The sequence below is a fragment of the Notamacropus eugenii genome, chromosome 1 (assembly GCF_028372415.1).
Source record: "Notamacropus eugenii isolate mMacEug1 chromosome 1, mMacEug1.pri_v2, whole genome shotgun sequence".
Classification (NCBI taxonomy): Eukaryota; Metazoa; Chordata; class Mammalia; order Diprotodontia; family Macropodidae; genus Notamacropus; species Notamacropus eugenii.
This window is the reverse complement of record NC_092872.1, coordinates 62,916,593-62,942,838: the sequence shown is the minus strand read 5'-3', so window position 1 is coordinate 62,942,838 and position 26,246 is coordinate 62,916,593. Positions and strand designations below refer to the sequence as shown.

Below are 26,246 nucleotides of genomic sequence, written 5' to 3'. Positions count from 1 at the left end.
GCAAAATAATCTCTGGAGAAGGTATCATGAAAACCATTATGTACAAACAAGAAATATAGAGGGCAAATTAGAGATAATCAATGTAAGGAAGACAGCATTAAACTTGAACCAGCATAAACCAATCTGTAAAAGACTGAATACAGGACCCAGTGGCAGACTCAAAGTTTGTTGTCTGAGAAGCAGCCCAGATAAGTTTCTAAGAGGTTTATCACAAGGCTGACAATAGGGAGCTGAATATTTTCCCCTTGCCACTCTTTGAAGATTACTTACTATTGTTAATATTGTAATATTATTATTACAATGTAGAGGAGTTATCATATGTGGAAGAAGGACCTGTAAAGATTTTTATTGAATAATTATAGTTTGTACTATCCATCTCAGAGGGTAGTTTGTACTTAATGCCTCTATACGTGAGTTTTCAAAACTTGTTTACTCTGAAGTACCTTTTAATAACTGATATAAAGAGAGTGCTCAAGGTCCCAGCTCTTGGTAATCTGTGCCTTCCCTAACTCAATCAGACAGTACGAAACACTTTACCCTAAGGCACCACACCCTAGCCATCTAGGTAGGTCAAACTTTCTCAGACTATTACTCAGATTATTCCCGGCAAATTAAACAAAGGGGAGGATCCAGAGAAAACAATCAGCATCAAACACCAGCTACAACAATCAATTCAAGAAATCCAAGGCTCTAAAGTGCTTTGCTTTCCCCATCCACTCACAGCTGGAAGCATCAACATCTTGTTCGTCCTTCATTCTAGAAGAGGACCATGACATCAAGATGATGACATGACTTGCAGCTGACTTTGACTTGAGTAAGGGAGGGCTGTGCAAGGTCACCAGCCTCACTTTCTCCTCCTGAGCCATCTGGGTCCAGTGGCCTGCTATTCATCAGAATGACCGGAGATGACCCAGGATGCAATAGGAGACCCAATGAATAGGCTTCTTTAAGTTACTCAAGAGATGACCCCTTTAATTAAAAAAAAAAAATCAAATTGAGAGGGGAAGACCCTCAGGGCTCCTGGCTAAAAGAGAAACAATGACTATTTAGTTATTACATTTAGTTATCCCAGCGGGGAAGAATCAACGTAGAGACTAAAGTTAAGAAGACAAAAAAGAACCAGAGTCCCTATTTCTGATAGGAAATTATCTCTACAGGGGCTCACTTTTAATCAGAAAGACAAATGCATAGCATTACAGTTAGGACAAAGACTTTAGGGAACATCCAAGATGAATCAATAAACGGTTATTAAGCACCAAGTGCTTAGGAAGGAAGTCCTAAAAGACAGCCCCAGTTCCCAAGGAGCCCGGTAGAATGGGGTGATAGCATGCACACCAGTATGCACGCAGCAGGCGCTTAATCAGTTTATTGATCCGGGTACAGACTCTAAGTAAACGAGGCAGGGAAGGCACCAGCACTAAGCGGGAGGACCGGGACCACAACCACGACCATCTCCTTTACCTTCAGGGTAAAGACTCGGCTGGGAGTTTTGATCTGGAAGGTGCCCTCCTCGGCTTCCACCCCGCAATCCAAGGTGGCGGTGGAAAGGTCGATGCTGCCCAGCGGATTGGCATCCTGGGCGGTCCTGGAGTAAGACAAGTGGCCCTTCTTCTCGTCGTACAGGAACCAGCGGGATTTCCAGCCCCTGATGGGCCCCTTGCCTCCGAATTTCAGCAGATACCCGCACAGCTTCTCGGCGGCCCGCTCCCTGGCGTCTTTTCCGGGCTTGGGCAGCGCGGCCTCCGAGCCCTCCGGGGACGCCGCACCTTTCTCGGCCGCGGGGCTGGGGTCATCCCCGCTCGCAGGCTCGGGGGGAGCTTCGTCGGCAGCGGGCGGCCCGGGCTCCCTCGAGGTTTCCTCCTCCATCTCGGGGTTAATAGAGAAGGGGGCGCGGCCTCCTCTCCGGGGCCCGGGGAAGCTAAGAACCGGCCGGGGAGCCAAGCTTCATTCACGGCTAGTCCCCGGGGCTCGCGGCGGGGTGGATGCGGGGCTTACCCCGATACCTGAGGGGGCGGGGCTGGGGCGTCCCGGGCTGGCCCGCCGCTCCGGGGAGGCTGTGGGGTGATCCGAGGTCGACAGGGCCCGGGGCGGAGCGGGACGGCCGAGGGACCGCCGAGCGACGACTCGCACCTGCAAGACCACCGAGCTCACCCCCAACCCTGAGCGTACTGGGACTGTGGCCCCACCCACTGCCGCGCCCCCCGAGAGGCCCCGCCTCCAAACTGCCTGGACCCGCCCCTCCCCAGCTCGAGGCGCTCCTGGCCACGCCCTCTTCCGGCCGGCCCCGCGCCATCTTTGCCTGCGGAGCACGGCTCCTCCCCTAGTAGCGAACTTGAAGTGGGGAAGCGAGGCTAAACCTTCCAGCCCCCTTTGGGGCCGGTGCTCGTCGGTGCTCCTTCCCCCCACTCCCGACTCCCAATTCTCCGCACCTTTATTTGCAATCTGAAGGAGCGCAAAACGTAGACAAGGAAGATTGTCCCTTCCCCCGCCCCGTCTCCAAGGCCGAGGCTTCCTCGGCCGGGAACATTCCGCAGCCCACGTGGGCACCTGCCCCTCCTTACCTTGTTACCGACCTGGGCGGGTAGAGGCCTCTCCTCCCTGCGGGCGTGGCAGGCCCTGGAGGAGAGGGGGGGCCCTGGAGGAGAGGGGGGGCCCTGGAGGAGGGGGGGGGCCCTGGAGAAGGGGGGGTCCCTGGAGGAGGGGGGGCCCTGGAGGAGGGGGGACCCTGGAGGAGGGGGGGGGCCCTGGAGGAGGGGGGTCCCTGGAGGAGGGGGAGTCCGGGCGGCCTGGGAGCGGCCGGGCAGCCCCGACTTCGAGAAACCACGGCCCCATTTCACACAATCTCGGGGTCCCAGGACGAGAGGAGGAGGATTACCCAACCTGGGTCAGAACACGGACCCCCCGGCTGGGGCGACATCCCCTTCGAAAGACCCTGCGAGGGCCGGGCCCCTGGCTGGGATTGATTAGAGTAAATCTTTATTTAGCTTTTGCCCTTTACGGGGTCCTGTGCCACGTGGGGATACACATGCTGTCTGTCTGTCCGTCGTTTGTGAAGAGGACCGTGACGTCAGAGAAATGGCATGACTTGCCCGACTTTGTTAAAATAAAATAAAATAAAAACAGTCCTTCCCGCAAGGCGTTTACACGGGAATCTGCTTCTTTGCAGTGTTTTGGGGGGCTCCTGGCTCTTTCACTTAGCCTCTCTGCTTCCTCACCTGTGAGAGGAGCCCCCAAAGTGTCTACCTCGAGGGCGGTGGGTTTCAACACGGGTGTTTGGGAGACTCAAAAACCATGTAAAAGACTGGAGACGCTGAAGCACGTGATCATGACAGCTACCCGTATTATCTGCGTCTATCTCTGACTTCCATCCGCATCCCCTAAGAATCGGATCCGGGGCTGGGAGATGAAGGTTTTTGATCACATTAACTCTTGAAATTACAAAGATGTTGGGTATTATTTAAGTGGATTGTTGTTGAGTTGTGTCCAACTCTTGATGACCCCATTTAGGGTTTTCTTGGCAGAGATACTTCAGAGGTTTGCCTTTTCCTTCTCCAGGCTCATTTTTACAAATGAAGAAACTGAGGCAGACGGGGTTAAGTGACTTACCAGGGGGTCACACATCTAGGAAGTATCCGAGGTCGGATTTGAACTCGGGAAGGTAAGTCTTCCTTACTGCAGGCTTGACATTGTGTTTACTGGAGCACCAAGCTACCAAGACTGAGTTGGAAGATACTTCAGATATTGAAGTATCACACAGTTGTCTTCCTGAGTTTGCAGTTCACTGATTCCCCGACACAAGCCTTTATTTTGTGTCCACTACCTGACTAGCTTCCTATCTATAACTGGTCTCTTTCTGCTTCAGTTCACTCACATAGACTAATCCTAGTAACATAGAGGTCTCACCATGTCTCCACCCTGCCCAGAACTGTTCAATGATTTCTCACTATTTTAAGGGATGAAGTTTGAATTCTTAGTTTGGCATTTCAGGTCCTTTATAATCTGACTTCAACCTCGGTTTCTGGTCTGATCCCAGTTCATTTCAATTCAAAGTAAGGTCCTAAATTAAGTATTAGAGATGCAAAGAAGAAAAATGACAAGGTTCCCTTCCCTCTAGGGCTTTGCATCTAACCGAGGGATTAGGCATACAGTAATAACTAATACCTTTGCCAAGAGAACCCCAAATGGGGTCATCAGGAAGAGTTGGGCACGACTGAAATAACAACAAAAATAACTAATAGAATATTCCACAGTACTACCTTTAACCTACATGAAACTGCAGCAGTTACCAGTTCCTTAACAATTCCAGAACATGTTCAGACCTGGAGTTTGGCATGTTCTTCCTCTATGCATGATATAGAATTAGTCACTTTCCTGTTCAGATTCTCACTTTCCTCATTGAAAGGGAGGAGATTGGAATAGAAGAACTCCAGTCTTTAATGTTCCTTCCAGCCCTTAAAAGGTCTATTCAAATTCCCCTTCTTTTCTGATCTTAACCCTGCTACTTGGTTGTTTGCCCCTTGAATTTAGGTATTTGTTTTATATTTTATGTTCCCATTACACTCCCCATAATAGTGTCTTGAATCTAGTAGATGGTCTATTTTAAAAAATGCTTAATTTGACAATTACAGAAATATACAATTTAATCTTTTACTTATTTCATATATTCCTATCTTATTTGGGCATTCAGATTGTAATTTCCTCAAGGATAAGAATAGTTTATTTTTTCTGTGTCCCTACAGTACCAGGCATAATATTTCATAAAAAAAAAATGTTTTAATGACTGAATCATTTGGTCAAGTCAAACTTGCACTTTTATAGTGTCTTTTGTTGTCACCTTGTGGACATATCTGGAACTGCACTTTTCCAGCCAATCAATCAACAAAAATATTTATTAAGCTCCTACTATGTGCCAGGCTTCAAGGAAATAAATGTTTCTACCACAAAGCTATTCTTTGAGGATATTTGCTTTGATGTGCAAAAGTCTGGGGCATTATCAATAATCTCGAAGGTGGGCTTGAAGAACAAGTACTTCGTAGTCACAGGAAAGCAAGGAGGGGATTGCTGCTAGTCCCTATTACCAAATTTCTAACCAATCATGTTGTTTCCTGCATCTCCATCTTGTAACCCGTTATATTGTCCCTAATTCCACGATGTCACTTGTTCCACTCTTTTTTCTGTACTCCCCAAAACCTATAAAAGGGGAACTTTCCATCTGCTTGAGGTGTTTGGCATAAAAGGATGCCCCTATTAATTAATAAATGTTATCTTGCTCAAAAAAGTACCTTAGTTTACATTCTTGCTAAATTTCACCCATGACATGCAGAAATATTTATCATAGCTCTTATTGTGGTGGCAAAAATTTGTAAACTAAAATGGAATGCCCCATTAACTGAGGAATGGCTGAATAAGTTGTACTATGTGAATGTGACAGAGTATTAATGTACTATAAGAACTGAGGCAGTAAGACGATTTCAAAGAGACATGGAAAGACCTGTATGAATTGATGTAGAGTGAAGCAAGTAGAATCAGAACAATTCATATTGTAGCATAATATTATAAAAACAAACGTTTTGAAGACTTCCATAAACTGATAGAAAATGAAATGAACAGAAACAGCAAAACTATACAATAGTAACAATACTGTAAAGAGAAATCATTTGAAAGTTGTAAGAACTAAGACTAATACAATGGCTATCCATGATTCCAGGAGACTGATGATGAAACTTTCCCACCTGGTAGTAGGATGATAGCTTTAGGGGGAATGAGACAGATATACATACATACATACACACACATGTTTATCCTTTCTTTTCAAAGAAGACCAATGACATCATCATATTGAGGTCAGGGTACAGTGTGTTCACTTGTGACTTAACAGTCCAATATAGTTTGGAAGGCTCTATCCCAGGTTGGGCACAAGTAGTCCATTTGAATATTTGGGATGGAGACATCTCTAGATTTGCACATTGTGCTTCTATGATTCTGCTTTGCTCAAAGAGTACAGTACCTTCTTTGATGCAGGAATGCCATGCTGGGAGATCCTATGTCAGCATTTCACAGTTGATATCAAAATTCTCCAAAGTGGCTTTAAGAGTGTCCATGTACAGTTTCTTCTGACCATCATGTGAGTGCTTGGTTATGTGAGTTCTCCCTAAAATAGTCTTTTGGGTAAGTGTGAGTTAGGCATTTGGGGTATGTGGTCAGCCCCTCAAAGTTGCTCTCTCTGCCTTAGAATTTGAATGCTTGATATTTCAGCTCAAGAGAGAGAAACTCTTCAGAATCTTCCTAAGATAATTCAAGTGGAAACCGTTCAGTTTTCTGGCATAGACCTGATAGACTGTCCAAGTTTCACAGGCATGTAACAGTAAAGTCAGCGCAACAGTTTCATAGACCTTCAGTTTGGTATGCGGTTTAAAACCTCTTTACTCCCACACACATGCATACAGGCAATGAAGGAATTTATTTTGCTTCATTATGTATATTTGTTACAATAATTTGTTTTTTTCTTCCCCATAGGGTGAGGTAGAAGAGGGATAGAGAGAAAATAGATTTCTGTTCATCAAAATAAATGTTCTTTAAATAGAGATGCAAGTGTGTCTGATACAACAGATGGGGAAGGCTTTATGCACTTTGATATGAACTCACTGTGTTCTTAAATTTGATTGTTTTACTTTGCTACTCAAGATTTCTTGTGGAGTGGGGGTAATCTGTAAGTATTTGTAATATGAGTACAAAACACATCAATAAACTGTTTTTTTTTTAAAGGAAGAGCATGTATCTTATCCACCAGACTCTCTATTTTCCCCTTTCCTATTTTATGCCTCATGGTTTTCCTTTCTAGTCTGACTAGATACAAAAGGCAGTTTCCCCTCAGCTTTTTTTGTTGTCTGTTTCCCTCCCCCCTCCTTTTTTTTTTTACTGCTGACTTTCTCATCTTCCAAAGCCCTATAAACATATCTGGGGATGTGGATCAGGGAAATGAATAAGAGGAGTTGAAAATTTCAGAGTTAAATGTCAGCAGGTAGTAAATGAAAAAAATTTGACAACAGTTTCTCAAGAACACCTAGAAAAAGATAGTGACTGATTAGAGAATGTCATTCTAGAGAAATTCCTTGTAAAATACTATTCTTGACTCTAAGAGTTAAAAATAATAATACAAACATAACATCTGCACTCAGATGTCTTATGGATCTTTAACTACTGAATATTTTGCAAAAATGCTACTTGCTATGATCTAGAACTGTAATTCTTGTGACCAAAGTAAAGGATTTTGAAGGGATGGTATTATTTTACATTCTAGTTCTTCATAATGAAAATTTTTTTGGCAAATACATATATCATATCAAATTCTTTCTTTTTTGGATCTCACATACGTCAAACAATGAACAAGTCTTTATTAAGTACCTACTATGTACCACGCACTATACTAGATGGTGAGGATACAAATACAATGAATGAAATTACTCCCTTCTTTCAAGGAACTTGTTTCTGTTTTTAAACATCTTTAATGTTCTATTTCAGAATCTGCCACAAATTAGTTATGTTATTTGGAGCAAGGTGCCAAAGCTTTTCACCTAACCCTTATTTTAAATTCATTTCTTTATCTGTTAAAAAAATAGATGGTGGAGGGTGTGTGTATTGGACTAACCCACCTTTAGTGTTCTTTCTAGTTTTCTTGTTCTATATTTTGATGCAATTCATTCAGTGAAGTGCTTTTGAATTAACATATTCTTCACAGCTCTTTTCACATCCTTGTTCCTCAGACTGTAGATCAAGGGATTGAGCATGGGAGTAACCACCCCATAGAACAGGGAGATGAGTTTGTCTGCTATTTGTTGTTTATCTGCCCCAAGAGAATCTTTAGATTTAGGTTTTGCATACATGAAGAGGATGGTCCCATAGAATATAATCACCACCGTCAGGTGGGCAGAGCAGGTGGAGAAAGCCTTACGTTTTCCTTCTGCAGAAGGGATCCTCAGGATGGTGGAAATGATGAAAACATACGAAACAAAAATGAACAGAACTGGCAGAACTAGAAAAATCATGTTTGCCACTACCATGCTAATCACATTGGTTATGATATCTGCACAGGCCAGTTTGAGGACAGCTAAAATTTCACAAGTGAAATGATTGATGATGTTGTCCCCACAAAAAGGTAATTGCATTGCAAGAGATGTCTGCACAACTGAGTTGACAACTCCTGCTACCCAGGATCCCATTGCCATTGGCACATAGGCAGCCTTGCTCATGATGATGGGATATCTCAGGGGATTACAGATGGCCACATAGCGGTCAAATGCCATCATGCTCAGGAGGACACACTCAGTTGCTCCCATAGCAAAGGACAGAAACATTTGTACTGTACAGCCAGAGAAGGAAATAGTTTTCCTTGGGGTGAGGAAGCTGTCTAGAATTAGAGGGACAGAAGAGGATGTGTAGCAAATGTCCAGGAAGGAGAGGTTACCAAGGAAGAAGTACATGGGTGTGTGCAGGTGGGTGTCATAGATAGTTACTATGATGAGGATACCATTTCCCAGAAGGATTACCAAGTACATCACTAGGATTAACACAAAGAAACTTTTCTCAAGCTTTGGGTGGGCAGAAAGTCCTAGGAGAACAAATCTTGTAACATAGGTGGTCTCATTCACTTCTTCCATTTATTTCCTGTTTGTCACCTGCAAGAATTCAGAGTACTAAGCATATCATTCTTTAAAAATGACAGTATCGCCATTATTTTAACATTGCATGAAGTTTGAAATTTCTGGGTTTGTATTTACTGTTTTCTCTAACCCCTTTAAGTGTGAAGCCAACAGATAAAAAAATGGCTCATTCATTCAATTGACATTTATTAAGTGTGTGCTTTGTTTCAGGAACTATGCTGGGTGCTGAGGACACAAAACCAAAGGTGAAACAGTACCTGCTATCAAGGAGTATACATTCTAAAAGGAGGAAACAGCATAAGCCCAAATAAGCAGATTCTATCTATCCTCTATCTATCTGTCTATCTCTCTCTCTCTCTCTCTCTCTCTCTCTCTCTCTCTCTCTCTCTCTCTCTCTCTCTCTCTCTATCTATCTATCATCTATCATCTATCTATCTATCATCTATCTCCCTGGTTACTTCTTAAACAGGCCTATTCAATGAATGGGTGTTGCCCTACCCTAAGTGAGTACCTGCAGAGATCTTGGCCTAAAGGCCCCAAGGTCTCCCAGTGCATCCTGGGCCATCTCCAGTCATCCTGAGGAATATCAGGTCACTGGATTCAGATGGCCCTGGAGGAGAAGTGAGGCTGGTGACCTGCACAGCCTTCCTTCACTCAAAACAAAGTCAAGTGAAAGTCATGTCATCATTTTTCTGATGGCGTGGTCTTCTTTGGCAATGAAGGACAAACATAATGATCTCCACATATATATTCCTTATATATGTACATGTGTATGAATATATAATGAATTCAAAGTTATTTGGGGAGCAATTTGAGGAGCAGGATAAAATAGTGGCACTTGAGCTGAGTTTTGTAGGAAGATATTCTGTAAGGCAGACATGAAGAATGAATGAATTCTCAATATGGAATTCTCAAGCCAGTCCACAAGAAACTAACAGAGAAGATATGATAAGTGCACAGATCAATATCATGTGAAGTGGAATGTAAAAAAGACAAAGGGAGATCAAAGCAAAGAAAATTTGAAGATAGTAAGATTAACTTTAGATGGGAGTGGTTTACCATAGATTTTCTTGGAGGGTGTGGTACTTGAGTTGAGACTTGAAGGAAGATAAAGGTTTCAAATACATAGAGATGTGGAGGGAGAACATTCAAGGAATAGAAGATGATCTCAATAAATGTATGTTCTTGGGGCAGGGCAAGGAAAAATATAAATGGAATGTGGACTATGTTAAGGGTTAAGTGACTAAGTTAAGGGTTAAGAGTGAAACAGGACTAGAAAGGTAGATTGGATATGTATTATATAGGGTCTTAAATGCTGAGCTAAGGAATTTTGTATTTCATCCTACAGGCAACAGAAAAACCACTAAATATTTTTCAGTAGGGAAATGACATGGTCAGATTTATATACAAGGAAGATTATTTTGGAAGATTATAGAGAAGATAGAGTAGAGATAGAAGAACCTGGAAAAAGAAAGATGAATAAGGAAGGGTGGTGGCAAAGAAGAGGGAGCAGGTTTGAGAGGTATTATGGAGGCATAACTGACTGGATTTGGTGACTGTGGGTATGAGTGAGATAGAAGAGTTATGGATAATTTTGAGGTTCTGAGTCTAAGGAACTTGGAGGATAGTGGGTAATCATTATAGAGAAGATGGGAAGAGAGGCATATTTTTTCAGGAAGATGAAAAAGCCAATTTTGAGCATGTTGATTTTGAGGTGCCAAGAAGGGGATCTAGGTGTCCAAAAGACACTTGAAATTACGTTTGGAACTCAAGGAGAGAGCAGGGTTAGGTATATACATTTGAAAGTCATCTTATAGAGGTTGTAGCTAAAGCTATGGGAGTAGATGAGAGTATAATAAGTCCAAAGACAGGGTCTTAGGGGCACTCATACTCTTGATATAGGAAGAGGAAGATGAACCAATCGTAAGGATGGAGAAGTTATCTTTTAGGAGGAGATTCAGAAGAGAGTCCAGTCAGAAGCAAAGGGAAAAGGGAAAAAAGTGTCAAGGAGAGAGTGGTCCACAGTGTCATGTGCTAGAGATGCCTGTGACACTATCCACTTCTGATTCTCTCCAACTCCTTTTTATTTAATTACCTTTAACTATGGCAGGAATCTCTTTCTTCTCTCCTCTCTCAACCTTTGATCCCTTGGGAAACCTCATTATTTCTGAAGTATTGAACCATTCTTTGTTACTAATGACTCTAGAAGTCTGCTCATCCAAATCTGACCCTTATATTCCCACAAGTACTGTATTTCTCATATCTAATATCTAATGTCTAAAGTGAAGTTGGTAATCATGTCCTGCCCCCCACTCCAAAGACATTCACCACTTTACTCCTTCTCTGTTAGCATATATAACTCTCATTCTCTCAGGCCTCAATTTTCCCAACCCTAAATCTAGCTCAGACTCTAACCATTTCATGCCTACCCTGATACAACAGCCTTCCAGTCAGCCTCATCACTGCCCATTCTAAACAATCTTGTAGGCAAAAATATTTTCATCTAACATTGCTTTTATTGTGATGTTCCCCTTGACAGAGCAATGACTAGAAATTCTGACACCTGGGGCAAAATTAATTGGTGGAAAGAGAGAGATACAGAGACCCTGAGACTGTTACTGAGGAAGCTGGTATGTGCCTACAATGCTGCTGATTGTGGGTAAACCATGCTTCATGGATTCTTAGTCCTGGTGGCCTAATGCAAGCCATCCTTGATATTACGGTAGAACAATTTTGGTCTATTAGTAAAAAAAATTAGTCTCAGATAGGTGCATGCAAGTGACAAGACCCTTGGGGTGGAGTGACCTATGGCTAGGTAAGGAAATGTGGGACATTTGTCTAGTACAGGGATGGGAGATGATTGCAAGGTATGGAGCAATACTCTGGGGAAGATGTACAACCTCTCTTCCTGTCCTGCTGATTCTGGCCTCCTAGGGCAAAGTTTGTCCATCTTGTATTAGTTAATGGTTCTGCTCCTTCATTGATGGTTTCAGGTTAACGTGAATCATATCTTAACTTCTAATCAGCAGTATTAAAGTCCTTCACCCTGTCTTCCCATTTCTGTTCTTGGATTAACTACACCTATGGTCAATCACTCTAAAAGTCTCTTGCCACTTTCTTCATATCAAAATTAGTCTACAGATGTCCAGAAATATAAGTTATATATGTCCTGGTAGAGTTCACTTTGGAATTGGTTCTTTCTATACTCACAGACAAGTTTTAGCTCTTTGAGGGAAAGGGTGGCATCTACTGCTTATTTTGTTTGTATGTTTTCCTCTAATGGCTAGGAACAGTCTCTCTACACCATAGGAGCTCATTGACTGTTGGTAGCTGACTGATAAATATTGGCTAACTTACATGTGACTGAGTCTTAAGGACATGACTATTCTTGACTTATCAAGCAACACTAAATAGTTAGTCAATAGATGTTTTTATAAGGGCAAGCTCTGGGACCTAAATAAAATACTCAGAAAGAGAACTCTTCTCTTTTGTCAAGTGCACAGTAAAGTAATCTACAATGAAGAAGCATCTCCCACTTTCCTAGCCCCTAAGCGTGTACATCTGTGAGAAACTAAGAATGGATTGGGTGGGTTAACCTGTATGAAAATGGGCAAGTTATTCTGGATAAAGAATAAATGGTATCAGAATTTATCCTATCTGCAGAAGAAATAACCTGGACTGATTATCATGTTCAAACCAAAGAAAGTGATAAGAGCTCTTACCCCCATTTTGTTGTGAAGTCTCCTTTGATTGTGGGTCCTTAGCATGTTCACCTGTGTTTCTTCTCTATTTGTATAAGACATTTGCTAGTTGCGAAGTGATTGTTCATGTCTATTCTGATGACAGCTACTGAACCCGTTAGAATGGATTTTATAGAAACTCACATCTACTTCCCAGGGTTCTCTGATCTCTTGACACTGGGATGCCTGAGAACAGAGGAGTGAATTTGATGTTAAGGTTGCCAGGTTCTCTAGTGTTCTTTCTATCTAAGACCTCAGATAATTCATAGCATGTCTAACCCGTAAATGTTCCTCAAGGACACATGTAATGCAGGGAGACAAAGACTAAGAAGGAAAGCCATTTAGCAACAACATATATACCTTTAATCTCAGAATCACAGAGTCTCAGAGTTGGAAGAAACCCCAGAGGTCATCTGCTTACCAACAATAAGCATTTATTAAGCACTTACTATGTGCCAAACACTTTCACTGTGCTTAGCATTGAGAATTTAAATAATAGCAAAAGCAAAGATAGTCCCTGCCCTCAAGGAGCTTATATTCTAATGGAAGGTTACATTACATTAAAAAAAAAATCTAAAAATGAGAGGAGGAGGAAAGGTAATTACATCAGAGCATGGTGCTAACAATTGGAAAAGTCAGAAGTGGAATAGGGAAAAGAAAGAAGGATGGTTGGTCTGAGGTTCCTAAGCAAACTTAAGTTACTGAGAGGAACTCACGAATGAGAGAAAGGGGTCATGGAAATAAGGATGTCTCTAGGGTGAGAAGGATACAGGAGAAGAGGGAAGTTCCACTGTGAGACATATGTGACAAGTTATCATACAGCCTTTTCTTGAAGACTTCTGACAAAGAGAAACCCACTAGCTTTCAAGGAATCTCTTCTACACTAAATAAATTATTTGGGTGTTTTCCTAATCTAAAGTTGAAATCTATCTCTTTGACAACTTCCATCTATTGTTCTTTTCTTCCTTCTAATCATAATTGGGTATTTTCATCTATAGAAATTAATTGATTAATTTTTGTGAGGCAATTGGGGTTAAGTGACTTGCCCAGGGTCACATAGCTGGTAGGCGTCAAGTGCCAGAGGCTGGATTTGGATTCAGGTCCTCCTGACTCCAGGGCTGGTATTCTACCTGCCCCAGAAATTCATTTAAAAATTATTTTTAATTTATGATATAAAAAAGCATTTCCACACCATAGTAGAATAAAAAAAGATGATTGAACATGAAACCACAAATCTGTTATGTACAACTTGTTATTCCTCCCTTTCCCCCCATTCACCCCCTCAGAGATGGCTACCATTAGACACAAATATGTATCCATATGTAAAATCATTCCATACATACTTCTCTTTATCAGTTCCTTCTCTAGGTGCACATAGTGTTTTCCTTCATAGGTCCTTTGGACCTAATTTAGGTATTTATAATAGTCAGAATGACTTAGTTGCTCAATGTTGTTCTTAACACAGTACTGCTGTTATTGTGTATAACGTTCTTTGGGTTCTGTTCATTTTGCTCTCCGTTATTTCTTACAAGTCTATCCTTGTCAAATCATAAATTCATTATTGAAAGCTTCCCTTCCTTTCAGCATAGACTTCCCTTATAGAATATTATACCACAGACACTTATCTATGAATTCCAGTAATTGAGTCTTCCCAAATGTTGGGCCAGCATCTTGGTGGTGTAATGGATAGAGTGCTGGGTCTGAAGTCAGGAAAACTCATCTTTAAATGTGGCCTCAGACACTTACCAGCTATGTGACCTTCGGTGTCACTTAACCTTGTTTGCCTCAGTTCCTTATCTGTAAAATGAGTTGTATCTTTGCCGAAATAAGCAAACAAACAAAAAACAACAACCCTCAAATAGGATGGCAAAGAGTTGGATGTAACTGAAATGACTGAACAACAAAAAAATGTTGGGTGCATTCCGTACTAGTCCTGGATTTTCTCTTCTCTTTCAGAAATTATAAGATGCCCTTTAATGACCATTTTTACTCTAACAACTTCCTTCTCCTTGTTGGTGAACATCAAGTATAGGATAGCATGCTATTTCCTTAGCCGTTCAAATTAGGAAATTATTATTGAGGGAAGCTAAGAAATCATTAGCCTCTGTGTTTTGGGCAAAGAGAGCTCCAAAAGACATCTAATAATTAAACTTCTTCAAACCTACAATGTCATATCTCTGCGTCAGGCTTGTGATCCATTTTCTGGATTTACCTCTTCTGTCCATTCAGATATCCTTCTATATACAATAATAACAATTATAACATAATAACAAAAAAGTTCTGGTTTTTATTCTGTCCATATTCATCTAAATCCTTGCCACCATATTTTCCCTGCTGGTTCCTAAAGTTTTCCACATAAGTACATCTTTTTAAAATATAATTCTTCTCTGCCCTCCTTTCTTTACCTGGTTCTTTTTCTGGCCATGGACTCTATTCCTCCAAATTTCAGGGATCCTCACAAGCTTGAGTTTGTATTCTTTTATTAAGATATCTAATTCATCTTTCCTATTGCTCCATGTTTCAGGTATATAGATTTAAATTGTATTGCTAGATCCTTTTTTGCATTTTTTTCTAGAGTGGATTTTTCTGGGTTTTTATTGTAATTTCTCCTCCTAATCTTGCAATTTTTATGGTATTTAGTATGATAGATACATGCAGCCAATTTTTCTTCACCCCTTCCTTTTCTTTTTACAATTCTTTGATTAGATTTGCAATCCTCCAAGCAAATATTTTTTATCAGTCATTAATAAGTGTAATCCATTCTGAATCAAGAATCCATCGTTCCTGAATTTGAAATTATGGCTCATAAATCTGAAACTCATTCTTGGAATCATCCTCTTAACAAATATGCTGTTTTCTTTCAACATCTTACCTTCAATCACCCGTTAAAAATATTACATGCTCCTTAGTACTTGTTTTTTATCTTCAGGACTTATTAATTTCTTACTGCTTTAGTTTTTTTCCTCCAGATATGGTATTCTATAATGGGCTTCCTTATTTGTCTTTATTCTTGTGTTATATGTTTCCCTGAAAAAGTTTTATGTGCTAGACATGCTATGAATTATCTGAGATCTTAGATAGAAAGGACATTGGAAGGTTTGGGGGATGAGAGATCTATGACAGAAATTCTGTAATCCTTATCAATGTTTCCTTGTTTCCTCTTGGAGCTACTGTGCCCTTATGATTTGACAGAAGTGGTTAATGAGGTGAGACAAATTGTGGAAGGTTCTCCGTCACGTCTCAGATATTCATACTGGGAAGATAAAAGAGTTATTTATTGCTTAGGTCATGTCCGTAAATAGCAGTCTCAACAGTTGAAAAATAATGATAACGATTTATGTTCTGACTAACTTAGGGGCTATTGTAAAGAACAAGGAAGGTAAGGAACTCACAAGTTCTTTGTAAAATGAAAAACATTATGCAAATATTAATCTAGATGGGGAATTTTTAAGATTTTCATTTTGGTTACATTAAGCAAAATACATTATTACAAGACTGTCACTTAGCCAATCCATATTGAAGTACTTAAAAATATCCATGATTTTATCATTGTGGGTATTCTCTCCCTAAGCATATATTATAACCCCTTAATGCCTTAATAGATGCTAGTAGCAAGGGACAAAAAAGATGATCTATGTGTCTATCTATTATCTGTCTAATATATATAGCACACATCACATATATCATATATTGATCATCTTCAGGTGACAAGCCTTGTGATATTGAGTCTTTATCTTCACTTAGTTGGAGTGGTCAATGGATAAGAGACAAATACCCATTTCTATACTTACATTCAAGCCTTTCCAGGTTGGTAGGACTGGAGGGGAACGTAAGTAGAAAAACAAATCAATATGACAATAAACATTCTCAGAAGTAGTTGTTTTCATTAGTATTGCTAGGAGGGTCTATTTTTTGTATGTAATTCCTTTCTTGATAATAATATTTTTTTGATGACACATTATTAATCACCATAGCAAAACTCCAGCATCATGGAGAGGTACCCAACAGGTAAACCTGTTTCTCAGATAAATGTGATGAAAGTCTCTTGTAATTAAAAAAAAAAAGCAAAAATAAGCACCAAACAACTCCCCCCAAATAAAACAAAAATAATAAAAAATTTACTTTGACAATCGCTTATTTTCAGTATAATATAATCATAAGAAAGTACTTATATTTAAAATATTTTAGACAAAAATTTTTAAATATTTATTTTATTTTTTGAGACGGGGTCTCCTTATGTTCCCCAGGCTAGATGTGCAGTAGCCGCTCATGGGCCTAATCCCACTACTGATCAGCACAGAAGCTTTGACTTGTTCCATTTCTAGCCTAGACCAGTTCATTTCTGTTTAGACAGCCTCCTTAGGTGGCCTGCTACTTCCTGGGACTCACCATATTGGTGCCAGATTTAGTGTGCTCACCGAATTGGTTACAGCCCTGCTGCAACTTAGAGCTCCTGAGATGGAGGGATTCAGCAGCATCAGCCTCGGCTTCCCCGGGAGCAAAGATAACATACTCGACCAGACAAAATTATTGTGTGTGGTACCACACCCAATTAGACAAAATTATTCTTGGAATGACTGATATTCTTGTATAAATAAACCAGTTGTGCAATAGAGCAGTACTGTCAAACTCAAATAGAAACACAGGCCAATAAAGTATATGTAAGGATCTCTGGGACCTGCATATGACTTACTTTTAAAATGTAGTGTTGTCTCTATTTTATTATATTTTTATCTATTTTGTTAAATAGTTCTCAATTACATTTTAATCTTGTCCAGCAGCTCAGGAGTGTTGTGGGCAGTGTGCTTTGAACCTCTTCAGTTTATTCACTATTGTTTTAAATATAGTTGAAGATCCACATCTATAAACCAATTAATATGCATTTATGAAGTGCCTACTATGTGCCAGGCACTATATTGGTCATAGGGGATATATACAAATACAAAAGTGAAACAGTCTTTTTACTCAAGAAGCTTATGCTTTGATGGTACAGAGAAGACACATGTACAGTGGTATAAACAAAACCCATATAAAACAAACCCAAACAGAAAGGTAACACGTGGGGAAGGCATTGAGAGCAGGGCATGGGTGGGTAGGTACAGGGTAGGAAGGGCCTCGTGCAACAGGTCACACTTGAAATGAGTCTTGAGGGAGCCAGGCAGGGTGAAGAAGGAGAAGAAGCTGTTAGGCATGGAGGACAGTAAGTACAAAGGCATAAAAATGGGAGATGGAGTGTTATTTGTGAGAAACAGAGAGAAGGACAATTTGTCTAGACTGTAGAGTAATTATAGTCTAGACATAGACTATATAGTAATATAGCAATTATATGTGTAATAACATATAGCAATTAGATTGTATTTATATTTATAAACAAATATAATTATAATTGATATGACAAATTATATATTATATATATAAATTAATATAATGAATGTAATTATATTATATCATAATTATATATATAGTAATATATAGTAATTACAGTAATGTGTAATGAGGCAGGGAAAGGTATGATGAGACTAGGTTGTGAAGAGCTTTAAATGCCAAATAGAGGATATTTATATTTGAAATTAGAGGTAATTGAGAATTACTGAAGTTTATTGAGTAGGGTAGTGATGTAGTCCAAACTGCACTTTAGGAAAATCACTTTGTGGCTATGTAGAGGATGGTTTGGAGTAAGGATAGATTTGCGTGTGGAAAGACATATTGGCTGTTCTTTAATTCTGTTTTTTATATTATCATGGATTTAACCTTTTAAAAAGAAATGTTTTTTATTCATGGGGCTTTCTTTTTTATTTTTATTGAGTCCCCTACTAAAATACTATCCAGATGCTTCATTATGGTAGAGAAGGGATCCAATTCTCTAAGTCTATGCAGAATGAACACAAGCTCCGGCACCTCAAGAGGCTCCCAGCACGAGCCTGGTTACAGACTCTCCACTGCTCAAAGACATGCTTAACTAAGTGTGGTGGTCAGAACTCAGCCCAAGGGTGAATGTAAGGTGATGAATTATTTAGCTCAGCAATTCTAAAGACGCTGTGAGGTTGCAACATTGAAATTTGCACTGGTGGAAGCCATACCCCTACTAAAGAAAATATAAATCCTTAAAACATAAGACGCATAAAATAAGTTATATAAACTAATGGAGAAAAAACAACTTAGAGCACTCAAGACTGCAATCATTTCCTTGATGTTCCATGTTTGCCTCACCGCCTGAGGAAACAAAGAACCAGTCCTCTAAGAATAGTGCCATAGATAACAATAACAATAATGAGTAATGATAATATTATTTATCATATGATAGATCATTATGATATGTTGATAATAACATCTTATATTATCATCTATTATCTGAGTCCATAGTTACTGACACAATCATTTTAACAGATTTTTCAAAAGCATTTGAACATTATCCCTAAACCTTGATATGGCTATAGTAGATGATAAAAGAAGAAACCTGTTTCTACAGAAGGACCAAACAATTACATATTTCTCTTTTGAACCATTTTCTAGGTGGCTCGGTATGTACATCATTCTGGCTTATTATTTCATTGGGCTTTTGTCGTTTATGTTCTTCGCAGATTAATTGTGCCTTATTTGAATATTAGAAATGTGACTGCATGAACTTAGAATTTCTAAATCCTGTTGCTTTAAATTCCCGCTTACCTTGACCAGTGAAATAGTTGGAGAGAGGTTAAAGCTTGCTAATCTGCTATAAGGCAGAAATAATGATACTGGATCTGTAAATACTTAAATAGGAAATCATCCCACGTCATTGTTAAAGCTCCTTGTGCACCACTTCTCAATGTTTAATTTCGTTCCTCAGATGCAACCATTAAAAGATCGACCACTGAATCTGAAAGCCAATTTAAATCTTTCACTGTTTTTTGGGACTATTTTTGGTCCCTGAAGTGATTTAAAGTTTCAGAATTGAACTGTATAAAGTTTAAGAACTTTTTATGCTTCTGGGATAATGTCCCAAAGATCCAATTAGGATTATGTTAGCATAGTTAAACTTGTTAAGTTATGTTGTCTGATTCTGATAAGCCTGTTAAAAGCATGAGAGGAAATATCTCCTACTTCCTGTATGAATTACCACAAATTCTAAATTAGTAAACATTTTTGGTGGGGGGATAGAGAAAGGAAATAATTATCACATTTAACAGATTATGTTTTCTTTTTCCACCAGTTGAACAGTATTCATTAGATTAAAAAGGCAAATAATACTTATTTACTCATTAAAAGAGGATCGATCAGCTTTAGGCTGTAGATTTGGGAGGTGAGTAGCTGGTTAAGAAGACTTTGTCTGCCACAGTGTGGTGTGGGAGATCATCGAAATAACTTGTTCAAGTCTAGTACTCTATCAGTTATTTATTGACTGACTGATCATACTATCTAGATGCCACACAGCTATACTACAAGAGAAATAGCAGTAGGGAGGCCCAGAAAAATCATGGGACAGAAATTGCCCAAAGGAGCTAGAGAAAAAATCTTACCTGCTTGAAGAAATTACCGTTTCCAAAAAAAAAAAAAAAATGTCAAAAGTAAAAGCATTGACTGGTTATCTCTGTTTCATAGAGATACATAAGTAATACAAATTAGTCACCACAATGAGAAAGGTTAAAGAAGGAGGAGGAATGAAGAAATTCCTCCAACTAGGAAGGAGGAGGTTGTGGTATCTTTTTTTTAATTTATATTTTATTTTTAGTTTTCAACATTCACTTCCATAAATTTAAAATTTTCTCTGCCTTCCTCCTCAGGCCCTTCCCCAAGATGACAGCAATCTGATTGGTATCTTTTCTTCAAGAAGAGAGCTGCAGGATTCTGGAAACAGTAAGCACACTATAGGGTGTAGTGGAAAGGGCACTGTGTTCAGAATTGGAAGACCTGATTGAATCCTGAGTCAGTCAAATGGACAAATGATTCCCTTCAGAGTGAGCACCTTGATGGCAGAAATCATGTTTTTGCCTTTTTTTTTTTTGCATACCAGGCACTTAGTACAGTGCCTGGCACGTCATAAGCACTTAATAAATGTTTGACTTACTGATTTTCTTTGTTGATTTCCCCCAAACTCTTATATTTTGCTCTACTAAATAAAAAACTCTCTTATAATTAGTAAATATAAGAAGCATAATGTGATCTTGTATTCCCTGAATCTTTTTTTTTTTTTTTTTACTATTAATGGAAATGTCCTGGCTATCCATGCTTACTTCTGTTCTGGCTCTACTTTGAATCTCTGGGCTTTTCTACCTTTCCTCTTCTCCTTGTCCCCCATCTGCCCTCGCTAGAATGTAAACTCCTTGAAGATATGGACCATCTTCTTATTGTTAGTGTTGTTGCTTGTATTTGTATTCTCAGCATCTTTAGCGTCTATCTATCCATCCATCCATCCATCCATCCATCCATCCATCCATCCATCCATCCATCCATCCATCCATCCATCCATCCATCCATCCATCCATCTATCTATCTATCTATCTATCTATCTATCTATCTATCTATCTATCTATCTATCTATCTACCTATTTATCTAATCTATCTACCATCTATCTATCCTTCATCTATCAATCAACGGATCATTTATCTATCCATTATTTAGCCTCTTTTCTTTCTATATTTCAGTCAATTAAATGATTATAGCTTTCATATATATATAATGATCTGCATGTTGTGAACTCCTTGAGGTCAGGAACTGATTCCCCACCTCCTCTTCCCTTTCTTTATGTCCCTTGCACTTACCACATTGCCTTTGCAGGTAGTAAGCACTTAATAAATGATCATTGGCTGAATGACTATTTTTAAAATGTGGATGATAATGTTGGGAGGACAGCAGTTTATAAACCTTGGTGAATTTTACTAAAGTTTTAACCACCAGGTGGAACTTATAGCTACTCACTCAAATCTGTTTACTAAAAAAAAGGATATGAGTCCTGGCAATTTCCATGTTTGCTCTGGATGTTTGACAACATGTCTGCTGGCTGGAAATGCTAAGAAAGTGCTAAATAAATTCTCTTCCTTAGCTTTATGCGTCAGTGTTTAGTTATTTTGACTGTGTGAATTTATCCAATAAGGAATAAGCTCTGAAGCTCCACCTAGTGACCAAACTCTTACCCTTTTCTTGTGTCACCTTTGCTGAGGGTCACACTGGTTTATATGTTTTCCTGGGTAGATTTTCTTTTCATATGATTTCAGAGAGTACCTGATAACAGGGGACTAAGATATCAAACTCCTTTCTCTCTCTTAACCACCCTCTCAGGTTGTTTTCAAAGGACTTTAGGGATGTTGAGTAAAGAACAAAGTACAACTAAGTCGTTCAACACTCAAGGGCTTCAAGTAGAGATGTGTTAATAATAACAACCAACTCTCCAGAAAAATGTACCCAGTATATATTTTAAAGCTTAATCTGAATCATTAATATCTTCATCTAGTCCTTAAGTCCAGATAATCAAGAAGACAATAATCAAGTGCTATTTATTACCAATGTGTACTCACACTGAAAACTGAACAATCACCTCTGCAGCCAGTTTGGATGACAGCCGGGCAGGTAGATAATGGAGACAGCCATAATGGCTCCTAAGAAGGGGGGTAGGTGGCAGAAGGTAAGGAAGCAGCAGAAGATGTGGTTCTCACATATCTTGAAGCTGTTTTTTCTGAGACAGGACAGGAAACGCTGTGATAAGTACTTTGGGTAATACCCTTTGGTGATCTCAGTGAGGGAGCAACAGGAACCATAAAGAAAATGTCATTGGATAATCATGCTCACTTTCCTCAGAGCAAAGTTTTCTTCTGCAACAGTGGGCTTAATATGAGTCAACAGGGTGATGATATTCAGCTCCCCAAACTAATGTGATCTTAATAGTGTCCAGATGCAGGGAGGGGAGAGAGACCATGGGCACCTCTGTAGGAGTGTGCTCAGATTTGGATGCCACATTTTGGAAATGGTACTGTTACACTGGGAAGTCTTCTGAAGAAGGCAGCTAGGATGGTGATGTTCTTCCAGCTCATGCCACAAGGAGACAGAAATGTTTCCTCTTCTGAAGAGAAGATTTTGGTGGGGGGTGGAACTGCTATGTTGAAGAGCAATTAGATTTATCTTGCTTCACCCAGAAGGTAAAATGAGGAAAAATGACTGGAAGTTGAAAAGATACACATTTATTTTTGAAATGAGGAAAGACTTCTTTGTAACACTTAGTGTTATCCAGAAGGAAAATGGGTTATGGGTTCCCCTCTCCACTGCAGGACTTTAAGCAAACACTGAATGACCACTTTGGGATTTTATTTGAATGAAGCTTTGTTCAAGAATTGATTGGATCTGATGCCCTCTGGTGTCTGTCCCAAGGTGTTATTCTGTGATAAGTGATTCTGACAGAAAGTAGGTATCCCTTCATGAGATTAGAATACTCTCTCCTGTTTTCAAAACATGGATTTTCAAGAGTTCTTGAGTCCAACAAGATGATTAATATTGGACAGAGAACATCTCCTTTGCATGTTATTTTTCCCTGAATCTTTTGTCATAGTGAAATTGACAAGAAAATTAGGAAGGCATTCACTCCCAAGGTAGAACTTCAGGGAACTCTGTCACTTTTCCTAGCTCAGAGTGTCATTCTTTCATGACAGTTGACCCTCTGGTGAGGGGACAGCAAGGGAAAGGAAATTGAAGAAGCATGATTTTGAGATATTGGAAAATATACTCAATTCCATTCTAAAAATACAATATGTTGTGATATCTCAGAATGATCAAAGTTAGAGACAAGCTTTTCTAGGGTATGGTGGTTAGATCCTAGCATGTAGAACAAGAGTTCTAATCATTGGTCCTGGGATCTACTGGCTTTCAACATAACCTTCCTCTACTCCCAATTCATTATGGAAAGAAATTAATTCTAATGTATGCTGTGCATATGAATATAAGAAAAATCTTCTCATACCCCTTATTTAATATTGAAAGGAAACAAATGCTAGAGTTTACCATAAATAGGTCCATAAGAAATAAAATTAATTTCAATACATAATATAGTTATTTACCACATTTTCCCTAGTTCATTGAAAAATGAATGAATGAAATGAAAATACCTTTATTAAGTATTTATGATGTGCAAAGAACTCTGCTAAATACTAGAGATACAAATACAAAAGCAAGGCAGTTTCTACTCTGGTTGTCCCTGTGGGTAAGTTTACCTATACCCCAGGTAAGGAAACCTTGTTGTAGCATATGAGATTTTTGATTTCAAGATTATAAAATTTAACTTCATGTTGCACTCACTTACTTAGTGGTGGTTTATAAGATTTCCAAGGAAATTGAATTCAACTACATTACTCTGTGACTACTGAAGAACTAATCGTTTTCTGTTTTCTTATTGATTTCCTCCTATCATTCTTTTTCCTTCTTCAGAAGAAAGTCACAATTTCAACTGCAAAGTACAGTTGAAGAAATATCAAAATACATTGAAACAAAATGAGTTTTTAAAAAATCACACTTTAATTTTTGTTACTAATATGCACAAGTACAAGCTCATTTTTTAAGGACTTTAAATAGGAAGACAATAATCCTAATCATGGAAGCCTTTATTTAAGAAGCGTGTTTATGAATCCATGGTTATTTTTCCATATCATGTAAATACAACAAAAAACATAAGGGCATTGTATGACATTATAAAGATTGTATTATTTTCTTTCAGTGAAGAGTTTTTAACTTGATACATTCTTCACAGCTGTCTTCACATCCTGGTTCCTCCTACTGTAGGTCAAGGATTTGAGCATAGGAGTCAGCATACTATAGAACAGAAAGATGAGCTTCTTTGCTACTTGTTGTCAGCAATAAGAGAATTTTAGATTTGTGTTTTATGTATATAAAGAAAATGGTTCCATAGAATATGATAGCCACAGTCAAGTGGGCAGTGCAAGTGGAGAAAGCTTTGTGTTTTCCTTCTACTGAAGCGATTCTCAGGATGTGGAAAGGATAAAAATATAGGAAAGAGAAACAAACAATTGTAATGACTAGAAAAGTCATAGTTCCAACAACTATGCTAATCACATTGTGTAGGATGTATGCGCTGGTCATTTTGAGAACAACTAGGATTTCACATGTGAAGTGATTGAGAACATTGTCTCCCCCTGCCGAAATAATTGAATTGCAAGAGATGTCTGCACAACTGAGTTGACAACTCCTGCTATCCAGGATCCCATTGACATTGGCACATAGGCAGCCTTGCTCATGATCATGCTATATCTCAGGTGTGGCAGATGGGCCCATAGCAATTAAATGTCATCAAACTCAAGAGGACATATTCAATTGTTCTCATGGCAAAGGAAAAACATATTTTCCCTATGCAGCAAGTAAATGGTTTTCCTTGGGATGAGGAAGCCGCCTAGAATTAGAGGGACAGAAGAAGCTGTGTAGCAAATGTCAGGGAAGGAGAGGGTTACCAAGGAAGAAGGACATGGGTGTGTGCAAGTGGGGGTCATAGAGAGTTACAGTGATAAGGACACCATTGCCCAGGATTACCCCTAGGATTTGCACAAAGAAATTTTTCTCAAGCTTTGGATAGGTAGAAAGTCCCAGGAGAACAAATCTAGTGATATAGATGATGTGATTCATTGCTTCCATTTATTTCTTGTCTGTCACCTATAAGAATCTAGAGTAATAAACCATTCTTTTATTATCCTAGGACTTTAATTTTTTGCAATTAAATATGTTTCATATATTTGAGTATATTTGGTGTACAAAGATAAGGTTTCCTCTCCTCATTTGAACATCAAAGCAACAGATAATTGAAGAAATGACTGTAGAATAATTGAAACACTTCACAGACTTTGAAATGTCGTGATTGTAAAATGTACCTGATTGAAGTCAAGACATTGCACTTTTACTCTGGTTAAAACATGGCTCCTCAAGTAATCTCTTTAAAGAATTTTGGTATAAAAGTTGGACCAGGTTAACCTTTACACCACTGATCAGTAATGCAATTATTCAGGTTAACATTCATTCAAGCAAGTATTTATTAAGTACTGAAGTATATTCTATAATACTTAGGATAAAACAGTTTTAGACCAGGGGACAGAGAGAATGTAAAGTTTAGATAAGATACTGACCGATCATGAACTCTAAGCTAAAAGCCATTTAAACAAATTATGATCACTTTTGTCAGGATATTTTTCCCTTTCAGATCTATAACATAAGGAAGATACCATGGGTACCTGTTTCCAATAGTTTTTATCTACTGAAAGCACATGTACTGTCTCCCTGTTAACTTGGATATTATGTATTTTTAGCTCATGTCATATGAGGATCAATTGAAGGAACTGGGTACGTTTAGCCTGGAAGAGAGAAACCTCAGGGGTATTATATTCATGTATTTAAAAGGCTGTCATATGGAAGAGAGATTAAATTTGTTCTGTTTGGCCCCAGAGAGAAGAATCAGGACTTATATGTGGAAGGAGGAAGGAGACAAATTTAGGAATGATGAAATAAACACTTCGTAACAATTGGAGCTATCTCCGGGTGGAACAGGGCCTTGAAAGCAGGGGCTTCCATCTTATTGCGGATTTTCAAGCAGAGGTTAGATGACTATGCTGTGGTGAATGTGGATATGTATTTTTTTTAATCACTGTAAGTTGGACTAGAGGGGCCCTGAGGTTCTTTGCAATTCTAGAATTCTGTGATTTTAATCTTTATACCTATCTATTTCTTCACCTATCTATTATATATATCTATTATATATATCTATTATATATATTTATACCTATCTATTTCTTCACTATAAACTCCATCTTGACTATCAGGGGTCTAGCTTCTACTTAGGTCTCCAGTATACTTATTATGACCCAATCTGAAAGCCTATTTTTATCT

General features: G+C 39.0%; 2 protein-coding genes and 1 pseudogene across 4 annotated transcripts in view; all 3 read right to left on the bottom strand.

Moving 5' to 3' along the window:
- Positions 1–2,190, bottom strand: part of TBC1D2 (TBC1 domain family member 2) — a 72,859-nt gene extending 70,669 nt beyond the window's left edge. For 2 of the 3 annotated variants that reach the window (XM_072604247.1, XM_072604237.1), the window contains exon 1: positions 1,462–2,190. In XM_072604247.1, the coding sequence (XP_072460348.1) occupies positions 1,462–1,866 (405 nt within the window). In that variant the 5' untranslated portion in view covers positions 1,867–2,190. The remainder of the gene's footprint in view (positions 1–1,461) is intronic. The other variant, XM_072604230.1, reaches the window with a different exon arrangement.
- Positions 2,191–7,697: 5,507 nt separating this feature from the next.
- Positions 7,698–8,657, bottom strand: LOC140501059 (olfactory receptor 13C7-like). The gene has a single exon (XM_072604259.1). It carries the CDS (start codon positions 8,655–8,657, stop codon positions 7,698–7,700), a length of 960 nt encoding a protein of 319 aa, XP_072460360.1.
- A 15,428-nt stretch (positions 8,658–24,085) lies between these two features.
- LOC140503401 (olfactory receptor 13C7-like) lies at positions 24,086–24,995 on the bottom strand (annotated as a pseudogene).
- Between the last annotated feature and the right edge of the window lie 1,251 nt (positions 24,996–26,246).

Bases quoted from the DNA above. Each gene is read 5' to 3' on its own strand.
- LOC140501059 (XM_072604259.1), bottom strand. From the start codon at position 8,657: ATGGAAGAAGTGAATGAGACCACCTATGTTACAAGATTTGTTCTCCTA.